This window comes from Mercenaria mercenaria, chromosome 7 (assembly GCF_021730395.1).
Source record: "Mercenaria mercenaria strain notata chromosome 7, MADL_Memer_1, whole genome shotgun sequence".
Lineage (NCBI taxonomy): Eukaryota > Metazoa > Mollusca > Bivalvia > Venerida > Veneridae > Mercenaria > Mercenaria mercenaria.
In genome coordinates, this window is record NC_069367.1 from 34,787,127 (window position 1) to 34,803,219 (window position 16,093).

The 16,093-nt window shown below is 32.7% G+C and overlaps 1 protein-coding gene across 2 annotated transcripts in view; it reads left to right on the forward strand.

Moving 5' to 3' along the window:
- The first annotated feature begins 157 nt into the window (after window positions 1-157).
- Window positions 158-16,093, forward strand: part of LOC123555502 (uncharacterized) — a 62,953-nt gene continuing 47,017 nt past the window's right edge. Inside the window, exons 1-6 of one of the 2 annotated variants that reach the window (XR_008371685.1) lie at window positions 158-355; window positions 2,961-3,142; window positions 3,680-3,925; window positions 5,166-5,293; window positions 6,275-6,344; window positions 7,277-8,142. Coding sequence is in view for 1 of the 2 variants with exons in the window: in XM_045346109.2 (XP_045202044.2) it covers window positions 244-355; window positions 2,961-3,142; window positions 3,680-3,925; window positions 5,166-5,293; window positions 6,275-6,344; window positions 7,277-7,456 (918 nt within the window). In the remaining variant the exon portion in view is untranslated. Of the gene's footprint in view, window positions 356-2,960; window positions 3,143-3,679; window positions 3,926-5,165; window positions 5,294-6,274; window positions 6,345-7,276; window positions 15,289-16,093 lie in introns of those variants that run through there. The other variant, XM_045346109.2, reaches the window with a different exon arrangement.

The following is a 16,093-nucleotide window of genomic DNA, read 5'->3' on the forward strand; positions in this document are numbered from 1 at the left end:
CATATGTGAAAGTTTATCCCAAATAATATGTATTTCATTTTTTTTAGAAACATTCACTATTACGATATTACTATATATAGTGTGCCATATGCTATGTAGCAGTGAGAAAATATTTCGTTTAAATATCCAGTTGGTAAAACAAACAAACCCGCCAAAACTAAGCAACATGTAAACTTCCGGTTAATTTCCTGCCTTCGGAAATGGATCTTTTTTAATACAAATACTGCTTTACTAACAACGAATATGTCCTATAGTGCAATGAGCAAAAGGGCTCGTAACCCGTACGAGACCCTGGAACGAATGCTGAATAAAACGACCCTATCAACGCAACGGATAGCCCATTCAAATATCGTGGGTAAGCTGACAGTAGAAGTGAGATAACTCATTCTCACCGGGTAAAGAATGTTATCAAAAATATGCTGATAACATTGAGTCCCACCTGTGTCATATCTAATTCCTTATTTGAACAAAATTTACTTTTATAATCTAATTTATTCATGGCGATTAGAAGAATATTCTCAAAAGGAGTCGGCTTATTCAAACAAAGGTGAAATTATTTTCTGTAAAAGAGTGTGATTTAGCGTTTTTATGTTTACCTTCCTATTGAATGTGTTTAGAATTTTTATCATGAACAAATACATTTAAGTTTATTCAAATTGGATATCACTGACAATTACTGACCATTTAATTTATTCAGAATTATATATTCATCAAATTGTGCATTGGACATGATAAAAAAAAATTAGCTTGGTCACAGAGTGATATTTAAACCATGTTTGGAATATAAAATCAGTGGAATAAAACATTTAATGAATTTTGAATTAATTGAAATGTATTTAAAATATTTAAATTGGTTGTTATTTAAATTCTTATGACAGTAAAAATGTTGCTGCAAAACAATACAAAAATAATTATATAAGTTAATTGAATTTAGCTTTTCTGATTTATAAATAGTCAGATATTAACTCTCCTTAAGTGAACTGATCACTCAAGATGAGGATGATGATGATGAATGAATAACAGTAATAATGGATTGATTTATTACACAAATAATGAGTGTAATAATTAAAAAAATTTAAAGAAACATGTAATACTGTTCTGGAACATGATTTAATATATTAAATATTACTTCAAATATAACATTAAAGGGCTATTTTAAAAGTTTTCATTGATAAAATATCTCACAAAACTCAATGATATTAACTTACACATGCAGATATAGACTTTAGGCACTTTATGAAAAAAATAATTAAAAAATAATTATGTTTCTTGAGCTTTTGAAATATGCGCATTGAGTAAGACCATTTTATATTTTATTGTGTAATATAAGTGACTTTCCATTAATCAAGATTTCAATTAAAATGTTAACTGATATTAGCATAGAAATTAAGATGAATCAATTTGTTCTCTTTTAAAACCTTTTTATAAAGTTTAATTAAAGTAGATGCACAGGGTATTAACTTCAGAGCAGTGATGAATCTTGAAATCATTTATTGGAAAAATGTAAATTTTATATTGTAGATGTTTTCTCTATACATTTCACTACAGATATGTTTGAAGGTATATTAGTAGACCCAAATTTGATAAATATGAACAGCTAGTATTTGTAGTTGTTGTAAACATGAAATTATTTATATATGTATGATTAACAGTTGTCTATGGCTAATGAATAGATAAGCATATAACAACATGCAATAACAATTTTACCTCATGATGATGTCAAATAAAGTTGTTACTTTCAAATGTCATGTGACAAACATGAGTGACAAAAAGTCATGCAAATATTCACAAATGAACAAGAATAGATCAGACAAACAGGATAAAAGTAAGTTTTAATGACTATGCAAAGGTTTCAAATATAAACAATATAGTTACAGCTAGCTATCAAAGTTTTCTTATTCAGATTGTCTACAACTTTTGCCTTCTATTTAAATGCCTTCATTCAGTATAAACTTATTTAAACTTTGACACTTTAACCCTTATCATGATGGACACGATTGATTCTGCCTTTAAGACGAGTGCTGATCATGATCAGCCTGCACATCCATGCAGTCTGATCATGATCTGCACTGTTCGCTGTTCAGTCAGTATATTTTTGGTAATCACCCCTTTTAACAGTTAATGGTACTGTCCAAATTGAAAGATGGACAAGTTCATTATAGAAATTCAGTGCTCAGTGTAAGGGTTAAGAACCGATAGTCACTTTTTTCAGTGGAAAGAATACTACAGTATATAATTGTGTAGCCGATTTGTAAATGACCATTTCTATTTTTGCCACAGGCATTTAATGCTTTATATAACAAATATTCTCACATTTTTACTAGAGGTCTAGCATGGTTCCCTGGAATATAGCAAACCTCTGATTGATGAAAATAACCACAGCAATCAGTTTATAAAATGTTACATTTTACTGCACATACAGGAAGTATGAATTATAATTATAGTTACATAATTTGTTGGTATTTTACAGAGCAAACTGAAAGGTTAGCAGAGTATACTAAGTTTTGTATACTGTACATCATTCTCATATACCAGAGATTAAACTTGGTTCCCTTAAGTTCGTATTTTGATTTTGACAAACCAGGTCTTATGGATGAGAATGATTGTACATGTATTTTACTTTTTATAATCTCAGTAAAATAAATGTCTGTAATGGTAAAAATACAGTAATGTCACTTTCATGAAACCTGAGTCATTTTTAAAGGAGGCTGCAGTGAAATTTTTAAGAAAGGTTAAAAATGTACAAAATCTGAAGAGTGGGAACAGCTTCTGTCAAACCTGTCATTAAACGACCATACTCCTATGTACCTAAAAGTTGTCTTTATTTATAGGTGGTCTTCATTCACAGGTTTAATCATACTTTAAATGTTTAAACAGGAAGTAAAATTAGTGGACTTTAAGAGCGAGGTATAGAAAGTCTTTAGCACACATTTAATGCACATAATCCATTGTTATTTCAGAGTTAGGAGCTCACATGGTATCAACGAAGGCTGGAGATTTTCAGGAAGAACATGAAAGGGAACTACAGACAGCTGTTGACGAATCAGAAGAAAGGGCCACTAGAGAACTCAGAGCAGCCCTGAAACGCCTGCGTGAAGATAAAGATCATGAAAAAAATACAGCTTTGCGTAATCAAAAAGAGGTATATATGCATTGTGAATGAAATGACTTTTGATAACTGTAGATTCAAATATACAGTGAAACTTCTCTACTAGTTTCTAGAGCAGAACAACTCAGTGAAACTATAGTTATGTGTTTTGTGTAGAGGTTGTTGCCATGGACTGGTTAAAAATTTGATATAAATATTGAGTTTTTTTTTTCTTTTTGAAGAACCATTAGTAGCGCTAGATTATGAATTAACACCTGGTCTAGCCTGCAGATAAGTTTCAAATACTGTAGTTTCATTGATGAATATTTGCTTGAAAGTTTCAATTTATTTCAGAAAAAATATGGAAAGAATAACAAAACTGAGTTTTAAAAATCTTTCTGACTTCAAAGCTGAGGAATATGGGCTCTGGTCAGACAATCTCAAAGTTTAAACTTTAACACTGTCATGTTAAATGTCTGGTCCAATTTTATTAAGTTAAAGTTAGGGCCAAGTATGGAAAGTTCAGGTAAACTACATGTAGAATGACAATTTTGATGCCTGTCTATCTAATTGCTATGGCGCAACTTTCAGTATTATGAAAAGATCCAAAGACGTGTAGAAGAGCAACGCAACAGAGCAGAGGAGGAACGCGACAGAGAAAACACCAAAAGGTTTCTGCAAGAAAAAGAAGAAGCCCTAAATCAACAATGGCAGGAATGTGAGAAACGTAAAGAGGAGGCAGTAGCACTGGCCTGCGAAAAACTGACGCACAAACTTAAATTGGAGTTTGCGTATGAGAAGGAACAGGCTGTAGCAGAGGCACTACGTATAGCAAAGGTTAACTTGATATTTGATATATATTATTTGTTGAACTGCTAATTCAGATTCTGGAATCATTAATACTATTCTAATTTCTTATAATTTTGTATGTTTAACTGAAATTTCATTTGTCTTTACCAGTTTAATTGTACATAGAAAAATCTTCAAAATTTTCTAAAAATAAACCAGAAGGCCTAGAGCTTAGATATTTGACATGTAGCATTGCCCAGTGGACCTCTACAAAATTTGTTCAAATCTTGACCCCCCTCCCCCCCCCCCCCCCACAGGGTCAGATTAACCCAGCCCCAGGGGTTACTTGATTGTACATAGGGAAATCTTCATAAATTTGCTAAAAATAAACCAGAAGGCCTAGATCTTAGGTATTTGATATGTAACATTGCCTAGTAGACTTCTAAAACTTTGTTCAAATCATGACCCCCAGGGTAAAATTGGCCCTGCCCCAGGGGTTACTTGATTGTACATAGGGAAATCTTCATAAATTTGCTAAAAATAAACCAGAAGGCCTAGATCTTAGGTATTTGATATGTAACATTGCCTAGTAGACTTCTAAAACTTTGTTCAAATCATGACCCCCAGGGTAAAATTGGCCCTGCCCCAGGGGTTACTTGATTGTACATCGGAAAATCTTCCAAAAAAATTCTAAAAATCATCAGTTTGACATTTGAAACATGTAGCTCATATTACTCAGGTGAGCGATCCAGGGTCATCATGACCCTCTTATATAAGAAACATCTCTAGCAGTATTTTTAGCCGGTCTATGGTTCTGATACTTTTGGTATAATATTCAGAGTGTCTGTATGCATAAATATACTGAATTTGAAATATGCAAATGAGGCTATGAGCATGACTTATCTTTGTAAATAATATATCAAAAGAATGGTGTTGATTAAAATATCCACCAGCAGATCAGGCTCCTGGTCTTTTGATTTCCTTTCTCTGATAGATCTTTTGTTTAGTATATTTGCTTAAAGCTATGTAAGAAAAACATTTACAACAATTTAACATAATTGAAAAAGTTCATTAATTAAATTATTGCATTGTAATATTTTTTCTTAAAACATATAATTGTAAGAACTTTTTAATGTTACATAACACATATCAGATATCTTACCGAGCTTATCATGTTAAGGTTGTGAAAACAATATCTAAAGATGAGACACTATCCAACTTGACACCAGGATACTTGAGTAATCATCCTAGCTCTAACATTGTCATAATAAATGTATTTACTTTACAGGAAAAGTATTTGATACGAGAACGAAACACAATAGAGAAGACCCGACGAGAGTGTGAGGAACTTGCCAGACAGGAGGCCGCCAGGGTGGCAAAGTTACACCAACAAGATATTGATCGATGCAATGAAAGGTAACTTTTCAATAATGTTTTTTTACACTTTCTATGTGATTAAGATGTCATCCTGGTTACATAACAGAAAGTATGGGAATTTATTCAAACAGTGTGATGTAAAAAGTACGTTTTAAGGCAAAAATCCTATATAGCTGACTTTGGATATGTATGCTAGGCAGCTCCTGAACTTTCTTGTTCCTGTTCTATTTGACAAGCTATATAAGAAAATGTGTCAGATGTGATATATTTTATGGAAAATCCAGTTTTACAAACTTGTACCATTTGTATAAAGAACATATGCTTTTGATCAACAGATATAATGCTGTATTCATAATTTTAAATTAAATTTAACCAGAAATCAAACAAATTGTAATACAATGATGATGCAATGATTCCATGTTTTGTACTGGGCTGTTCAATATGGCTATATTTACTAAAACATTGTTTAAAGAGAATAATTTAGACCTATGTAAATGCATAAAGAATTGTATTTGTATTGATAAAAATAACTACAATGCTGAAAAGATGTTGCAGTAACATTAAAATATAGATTTACACCGCGAACAGCTAGACTAAGTACCTGTAAACTTGTCTAGTGGATAAGCTGTCCAGTTGAATTCTGTGATTAACATTTATAAACAAATTATAGTATTAAACAGATTTAGTGCCATTTCTACCATATTCAGTAATGTGTGTTTTTGACAAAATTTTATGAATTCATTTTCAACAGTAAGCCAGACTCAGCCAGTGGCACCCTTCACCAGTGGAGTTTTGAATAGCTCTCAAAGTGCAGTCAGACACAGCTCATTCAGACAGCAATGGCTCAAGCACTAGGACTGACCTATATGATTCATTTGGTCTACTTTGATGTATGAATCGTCCCAGGATAACTTAAATGCTTTGCTTTCCCTTTACAACTTCAAGCAGTTAGTATTTTTTTTTGGTATACTAGCTGTGCAGCTTGTAAGGTCACCCAGTTCTTGTTTGCTATATTTTCAGGTATAACTTGTTAGAAAGAAAATGGTTGAGAGAAATAGAACACAGAAAAAATGTGGAACAAGATTTCAGGGTAAGTTATTTCATGAAAACAAGATATGTAAAATGTACTTTGTAATGAAGAAATTTGTTTAGTTGTATCAGTTACGCCTTTTCAAAGCATAACCCTTACCCTGCTAAATTTCTGTAATGAACTTGTCCGTCTTTCAATTTGGACAGTACCATTGACTGTTAAAAGAGGTGCTTACCAAAAAGATACTGACTGAATGGCAAACAGTGCAGCTCATGATCAGACCGCACAGATGTGCAGGCTGATCATGATCTGCACTGGTCGCTAATGCAGAATCAATCATATCCAGCATGGTAAGAGTTAAAACAAGCTTTGACAGCTTTAAAAATTACTTCTATGTTCTTAAGTTCTCACTACTTTTTTGATGAGAATCAGCTGTTCCTTCCAATAATTTTCAGTATTTATGGGCATAATAATTTTCTACCTGTAACTGAAAAGTTATAAACTGTAGGATTTAATTTATATTATAGAGAAAAACTCCTAAGAAGCTGTATTAAGAAAAAATGTTTTTTTGTTGCACTGTTATATAACACTAAGGGTTGTTAATGTATGGTAATATAATCCAGAGCTTGAAGAAACATTTATTTTATAGTTTTCATTCTGTTTTATTCCATTAACGTTTTGGCCTTATGGCCTTTATTAAAATGTTATTTCAATTGTAATTGCATTGGTATAATGCAATGATGTAGAGTATTACTCAAAATTTGTCTCTTTGATAAAGGCCATAAGGCAGAAACTTTAATGAAATAAAACAGAGTGAAAACTATAAATTCTTTGAACGTTCTATACCCCCTTAGGGTAAAAACAGTATTGAAACATTTATTGTTCTGTTTCAAAATAAAAAAATGGCAAAACTTACATCTATCAGGATACTGTTTTCAGGAATTTAGTTAGATTTTAGAATTACATGAACTCATTTCTTCTCCCGCTTTTAGGAACTACAAGATGATTACCGGAGATTTATGGACTACACAGACGGAATGTTCCACTCTGATTATCTCATGCAGCTGAGACACATGGGCCAGAAACTTGCCGAGAAACAAATTAAAGCTGTTACATATGAAGATCTTGAGAAAAAGTTTGATAGTGCTGAAGAAGAGCCTGAATTCTTTTGAGTTCTTTTTTAAAGTCTATGACTATGTCACAGACACTGCAGTTTGCTGGCAGTACAACACTAGGAAATATTTGAACCAGTCAGTTGAACAAATATAGCAAAAGCTAGGTACAGTTAGTTTTAAAACTGAGTTTTGATACCAGTCTTGAAATGCAGACCTGCCATTGGTCAGTTTTAAAACAATGTTTTAAAACAATCAGTCAAGTGCTTCAGATTGCAAACTGGTCTCCAAACGCTGGTTTATAGCCGCAGTTTCTGCAAGATATTTTGCAGAAAGGAATTGTTTACAAAGCTGTATGTTTTAGTATTGTTTAGCAACCCTATGTTAAAATTTCAATGGAGAGAAATTTCATCATCAGAATGAAAGAGTAATGGTTTTTATCAAGTTTGAATGAAGATTTTTTTTTAAATAATTATTTTTCTACATGCATAATAATTTTACACTACCCATGGTATCAAGGCTGATAATTTTGTTGTACAAATTTTCTGTCTGTCTCGTTTTGGCTATATTTTTAGTGTGAAACAAACAGCAGAACTGGTTGTGATTTTTGTTTTTATGTAGAAGTCGTAGTGCCAGCCATACCTTACCAAATATCATATAGTGCCTATATTCATTTAATCATGTAATTTATTTTTATATACTTACATGTGATAAATCCATCATAATCTGTGATAGCTGTGTTTTTTGTTTTTGTTTAGTGATATGTTTTGTTATTGAATTATGATAAAAATTATATTGTACATACTACAATCTCACTCTCTCTCAAAAAGGGTGAAAACGTGTAGAGAATTTATGCCTGCATGTTTAAAACAGGAGTTTTCCAACTTGAGGGACAGAAGAGAATGAGAAAATTAAAGAATAAGCAATGATATTACCTGATTTGTCTCGGGGACTGCGTAAAAACCTTTTTTTTACACAGGGGGCATGTAATCATTTTTCTTTGCCTACCTTTAATGTTATTGAAATATGTTCAAACATACTTGTAATTTACAAACCACAACATGTGTAGTTCATGATATAATGATATGTCTTCACAATGTGCATGTCTACCGGTAGTTATTCTTTTCTCCGGGGAAAAGATGAGGTGATCTACTACCAAAATAACACTATGTAGGCAAGAAAAGTATCATCTGACTATAAGTTAAGCTTTAACATTAAAGATATATTATTTATAGTTTGTTTTTATCACCTGAAGTGCCTTTTGTTGTTGCACTGTTCATAAATGTTTTAGGGTTGTCAGATATAAATATGTAAAGCACTGTCAGACTTCTTGTCTGTCAACATTGCTATGTAGGTATTTGGTCAGTCTTGCCCTGCTCTCCAGACCCTTTCTATGAAAATTCCTTTCGTCATCATTTCTTTTCAGTAATGCCAGACAACAGCTAAATAAGTAAAGAAGGGGAAAATATTAAAAATTATACAATATTTTTGACAGGTTGATATATCATGTACAATTTTGTACATGTATTTTTAGTAATATTTTCAGTGTAACAAGTGTTTTAGGGTTTTTTTTGTGTATATTTGTGTTCATGTTATGTTTCTTTGTGTTCATCATACAATGTCTCCTCTTTAACCTTTACCCTGCTAAATTTCTAAAATGGACTGGTCTGTCATGTAATTTGGGCAATGCCATTTATTATTTGAAGGGATTTTCACTTAAAATTTATGGACCGAATAGCGAACGGTATACAGACCAAGATCAGACTGCACAGATGTAAAGGCTGATCATGGTCTGCACTGGCCGCAAGGCAGAGTCACTTGCTGCCAGCAGGCTAAAGGTTAAAAACCTATCTAGATTCTAAAAGGATATCAAAATTACATAGGTAAGAAACTCTTAGATTTATTTTTGAGAAATCAGGTTATCAAAAGGAACATAAAATACAACAAGTTTTTGTTATTTTTTTGTATTGATTATTAACATGTGAAAGTCAAAGTATCCTTCACCATATTACACATAGAAACAATGATATTAGAAGTTTGTTCCTTGCGGTAAAAAAAAGTTGTTTACTGCAAAACAAATTGTAAAAATCTTTAAAACATATCAGCCTTTTTCTTTAAAATATCTTTAATCTAGTCATTTCATCAAATTTTGAGTTTGAAAATTTTCACATTGCTGCCAGGTTTGAAATCACCTTTAGTTTAGAGTTTCTACTTCCTATTTCACAAAGTTGCTTCAGATCTACTTATGCACTCTACTTGTGTAGCTGCTTATAAATTAATCTGGATTGTCTCCCCTGAACTGTGGATACTTAAAATAGCCACACAGTTTAACTTGAGAGATATATGTGCTTGTAATTGTAATTTGTGACTTTATGTTTTAACTAGATAATTTTTGTCAAGTCTGCAGTTTACTTATATTTTTTAAGCTTTGTTGTTCATATATGTGGTTGCATGTTTTTAATGGTGATGCATCCAATTAACAGTGATAAACATATTGTTTATCATTATGCAGTAGTTGTTTACCATCTGTTGTGAAATAATATTCCTTGTTTACCAGTTTCTTTGTTAAAGAGTATTATTTTCAGTAACATATAATTTTTGCTTAATATATATTTTTTATTATATAACAGTATTATATTTATAGTGCATATACCTAACTTATGTACTCTTAGCTGCCCATTTTACGCACGGTGATTGTTTTGGCCATTTAGTTTGTAGAGTTTGTTTTTCAGTTTGAAACTATGTAGTGTATTTTTGTTGTTTTATAGTGTACTGGATTAATTATAACATTTTTTTAATTTTAAAAGAGGAATATCAAGAATATTTCCTGTCATTGTCATGTATATGTGAAGTTGCATGCTGGAGAATCGATGACTCAAGCTCCAGGGCCCACTTAAGTAGTCAAGTTCTCCTGATTATTTTCTTTATATTTACTATCTTTGAACCACTCAAAATCCTAGATAACACAAGGATCACATTCATTCCCTTCCTTGAGTGATAGGTATTTTATTGTGTAGTTTTCATTAAAAGAAGTACTGACAACATATTGGCATCAGCATCGCCGTTGGTTAAAGTTTTTGATTAAGTCCAATATCTCTGTTACTATCAAAACTATTGACTTGAAAGTTAAAGTGGTTATTTACTATCAAAGTCTACATCAGGAGAAACAATCCCCATAACTCTGATTTGAATTTTGACAGAGTTATGCCCCTTTTTAACTTATAGTTTTTTCTGTTAAAGTTTTTGATAAAGTCAAAGATCTTTATTACTATCAAAGCTTTTGACTTGAAACTTAAAATAGTTATTTACTATCAAAGTCTACACAAGGAGAAACAATTCCCATAACTCTGAATTGAATTTTGACAGAGTTATTACCCTTTTTAACTGAGATAATTTCGGTTAAAGTTTTATAAAGTTTTTACTGGCAAAGCTCTAATTCAGAGCCGAGCACTGAGAAAAGTCAAGCGCACTGTCATCAGACAGCTCTTGTTTTTAATGCTTTTTTCATGAAAATCTACAAATTATAAAATATCTTTAATAATAGGCTGTTCTATTTATAGCTTATTGAAAGGTATTAAAACAAATCAAATGGAGACTATCTAGTGAAATCTTCATCACTATGAAACAATTGTTGGTCACTACACTCGCATCCTGTTGGTTTCTATTTCACTTCTTAGCCTGTATATGTACACTTCCAGAGCTTATAAGGTAGCTCTCACATCTCACATGTTTGATTCCAGGGCAAGAAGAATTTTCTGCATGTTAGTTTATGTCTAAAGTCATTTGTCGTCTGCTGCTAATTTAAGTAGTGGAGTTGCCAGTTACTTGCAGAAAACATGTCAGTTCTGATACAGAGTCCATGAACTCTGGTTACGAAACTGAAAGACTGATGAAAAATGGCATGTAAACCAAAACCAAATGATCTATGAAAATACATACAGAACAACAAAACCGCTAGTTTAGTTTCCGCATAACTCGTGCTTGGATATAGTAGATTTAGGCAAACATTTCACTGTATGATATACATGTACAAACTCACATCAAAACTGTGCAATACTGTAGAATAGATCCTTTTATAGTCTATAATACTACAGAGATGGCTGCTTTCTAGGTAGCACTGTGCTGGTAAAATGTTTTTTTGTGTGCGCATTACTTTTTTGGCTGTTACAGGAAGTTGGCAAATTTACTACATTTTTATACGCCGGTCTCTGAAAGAGCGGGGCGTATTATGTGAACACCTGTAGAGGCGGGCGGTCAGTGTCCAAAAGAATGTCCGCTTTCTAAGTCAAACAGTTTTCATACAATCTTCACCAAACTTGGTGACATTGTTTGTGGACATAATATCTCGGCCAAGTTTGATAACCAGCAAAATCGCCCCAGGCACTCTTGAGTTATGGCCCTTCAATTACTCAAACTCTGCAAATTTAGCCTTGTCCACTGCCTAAGTCGAACAATTTTCATCCGTTCTTCCACAAACTTCCAGATAATGTTTGTGGGCATATTATCTCAGCCAAGTTCGATAACCAGTCAAATCGCCACAGGCACTGTTGGATTATAGCCCTTGAATTTCTCAAAATCTGCAAATTTAGCCTTGTCTGTTCAGTAAGTCGAACAGTTTTCATCCGATCTTCACCAAACTTGCTGACAATATTAATTTTATGGGCATAATATCTCGGCCAATTTCGATAAGCCAAATCTCCCCAGGTACTCCTTGACTGTAGCCCTTGAATTAGGCCAAGTTTGATGATGGGCATAATTTGTGACAGTCTGTCACTCTTGTTACTAATGTTTTTTGTGTAGGCAGTGATGTGGCTGAAGATATACTGCCTACCTATTACAAGCAAAGAAGGATAGTAATAATTAACAATTATAAATTTTACCCATTCTTGTTTTTCCTTTTTAGCTTGACTATTTGAAGAATAGGGGAGCTATCCTACTCGCCTTAGCGTTGGCGTGAAAGTGAGCGTTAGCGTGAGGGTCACACAAATGTTAAAAGTTTGTGTACCACCCCAAATATTTTCAAAGTCCATTGAGATATTGCTTTGATAATTTGCATATTTATGTACCATCATGACCCCAGTCTGTAAAAAGGAGGAGGCAACTCTATCAAGCACTTTGACTGAATTATGGCCCCTTTTCGACTTAGAATATGCTTATTGTAATGTTAAAGTTTGCATACCACCCCAAATATTTTCAAAGTCCATTGAGGTATTGCTTTGATATTTTGCATACTTGTTTACCATCATGACCTCAATCTGTAAAAAGGAGGAGGTGATTCTATCAAGCATTTTGACTGAATTATGGCCCCTTTTTGACTTAGAATATGCTTATTGTAATGTTAAAGTTTTACTCATAGCTTATAATATACTATCAAGCACTGAGAATAGTCAAGCACGCTGACCACTGACAGCTCTTGTTTCTTTTTCGCTTATAAGTTACATTTTTAAACATAGCTTTGTATGTGTAATGTCTCAAAATATGTTGTTTTTCTTATTTCATTTTTGTTATATATTAGCAGGAAATCAGTCTGTATTAAAAAACAACAGAAATGGTTGGCCTGTAAGTGGTTGTGTACTGATTGCATATGAATTTTTTTACTGATGCCTAAAGTTTTTGTATTGCCATATATTTTAGTTGTAGAAGTACTGTAAAAGCAGAAATTATCGCGAGGGTTTAATTTTCGCTATATTCGCGAGGCCCTACATCTTGCGAAAATTAATCCTCGCATACATATTCAACGTTTGTAAAATGCGAATTCAAGTTAGATACCATTTACAATTTCGTGAATATTAAACCTCGCAAACATAGTCATAATTCCAAAATCGCGAAATTTTGACCTCGCGAAAATATGTGCTTTTACAGTAACACTCTGAAAATAATCTTCAGTTTCTAAAATTTTGCAGAAATGCTTTCCTAGTCATTTTTACCCTCCTTGATCAAACTGCTGCTTTAGTATAAAAATAGACATATTGTACATTTTTATAAGTTATACTTATTACTGTTTAAAGGGGCATACCTCCTAATGTTGTCCACATTATAGCATTTAACCCTTACCATGCTGGACATGATTGATTCTGTCTTTGCGACCAGTGTAGATCATGATCAGACTGCACTGATGATCTGCACTGTTCGCTATTCAGCCAGTATTTTTTTGGTATTTAGCACCCCTTTTAACAGTTAATGGTAATGTCCAAATTGAAAGATGGACAAGTTCATTAAAGAAATTTAGCAGTGTAAGGGTTAAGTTGATGCAAAGTACATAATAAATCATATAATTACATGACTCCTCATATAAATCGTGAGTCAGTACTTTCTGCTGGTAACCAGTCTATAGTTTGACACAGGTTGGTTGGGCTAAAGTGAGAAATTGAGTGAAAAGTAGTTTGAAATTCATTCCTGACATCATGTAATAAAACACTTATTGAATGACTGGCCAGTCAATAGTCAAAACTATTTGCCCTCGGTCTTTCAGTAAGTGTATGATATGATATACATGTACATACATCCTCCTTCTTTAGTCAGATTATGACAGTGTGACTTATGAATCAGAGTTTTTCTACCAGCTTTATAGCTTTTATGAGAATTTACATTAATGAATAATACTACTGAAAATTCAGTGAGTCACTTCACTATGTTTGTACGTAATAGAAAAGATTTTTTTCAAATTTTGACATAAATCTTGAGGTGTGCCCCTTTAAACCTTTCTTCCAACGATTATAGTTTCGTTTATATCTTCAGTATCTTAAGTTCTTATTGTTCTATTTAAAGTTGTACATATGTAAACTTGAAAGGATGATATTAACATAGTGTTGTCATTTAGTGCTTTAAGAAGGACATGGAAGTGTTGGTTATAAAATACAGTTTATACAGAAAATTATGTAAAAGCCATTTAATACACATAATATTATACAGACAAAAAAGCGACGTTTAAGTCAGAGAAGTCTTGATGTAAAGGAATATATTTTGAATTACCTGTCTCGGTACAAAGAATGGAATAGTACAGATAAGAGTAAATGGGTTTCTTTGGCACTGTGAATACTGTTCCATTGCTACTGCTGAACAAGAATGTGCAGTGCATTGTGTATAACTGCTGTAACTGCCGTCGGTATCAATTATGTGAAATCATTACATCGTATATGCACCATAACTGTTCATTGTTTATTTTAGAATTGTTTCATATTATGATATGTGCCTCAGAAATATGGCTAAATGATTAAATGACTAGTCTTCAAATACTTTTTTTCCATCATCTTCTGTTAATAGGCAGAAAATATTTATTTTTAAGTAGTAGTAACACAAATAAAAGTGACAGTTTTTGCCACAGTTAAATCAAAGTTTCGTTAATAAGTTTGGTCCCACCGTTTGGATGTCATTACTGGCATGGGCCAAGCATATTGATAAAGATTCTTAGGTGTTTTGTAGTCAAAAATACTCCCATGCCGAATGTAGAATCTTGATTTATCACGGTCAAGAAGACCGACCGTAGATGAAAATCGGACATGGTGGGTAACGAATAAAGTAACAAACGATACACAAGTCAGAGGGATTGAGCTTCCATTGAAATTCGGGCTTGACTTTAAGTGAAGTTCGATTTTACAGAGGTGTGGGGCACGTGATCAAAGCAACATTGATCGATATAGCTACGGATATCTTTTTGTCAAATTTAAAAATTGCATTTTTATCTATTTTGGATTAAAGTTTTTTTCATATTTCTCTTTTAATATGCCACGATTTTTATTAAATTTAAAGGTAACCTTCAAAGTACGTAGGACTTTTGAATCTAGTCTTTAATTTCATTTAGCCTTTAATTATCCAGGTTTAGGGATCCTTCTGTCTCAGTAATGTAATAACTGTGTTTGTTAAATTGCCTGCAATAAAAATGATAAACAACTTTTTATTGTTTTCTTTGTATTTCAAATTTCCATTTTACTTTTGCGAACAAAGATCAGCTGTTTGTTCTGTTTTCTCCATTACCATCAATTGGCTATAAATCGCATGCACTACAAAATCTGTATAAGCTGACCGGCCTTTGCATAACGGGCATCCCGAACTCGGGGCCAGTGCCGAAAGTGGTCGGAAGTGCGACCTTAGCCAAACGACTGAAAGCTATTATAATTATAATTCACAGAGGATAGATGTTTGTTTCAGTGTAACATGGAAATATCTTCAACTCAATGAATATTAGACGCAATATTTTTTTCGCGAGTGACGCAGCCACGACTGAAAATTCTAAATCTGATGCTCATGGTTGAAAGATAATTCAATTTTATATGTGAAACAAACGAATTTTCTGTTCATTTCCAGTCTTTTCTTACTGGGTTGTACAAAGGATATTTGCGCGACGTCTCTTGCATTGCACAACGCCACTCACAAAGTTATGACGCCACAATATGAAGTCACAATGCATTGAGATATTTATTCACATTTCTTTTATATTTTGATATGATCGAGAGCAAATCTTTACATTTTTTGTAGTTACTCATATACTTCGCTATATTTATTGATGTGTATCTTAAAAAAGATTTTCTGACTGTTGATAGATTCAACGACAAATCACTGAAGGAGATTTATTAAAATGTCTTAGCGATGCGCAGGAAAAGAAGACCACACAAATCCATCATGAAATCAGAAATATCTGGTGGGTTTCACTAAGGATGTTTGAACTGAACGACAAAATCACTGTTATGGATAATTTAT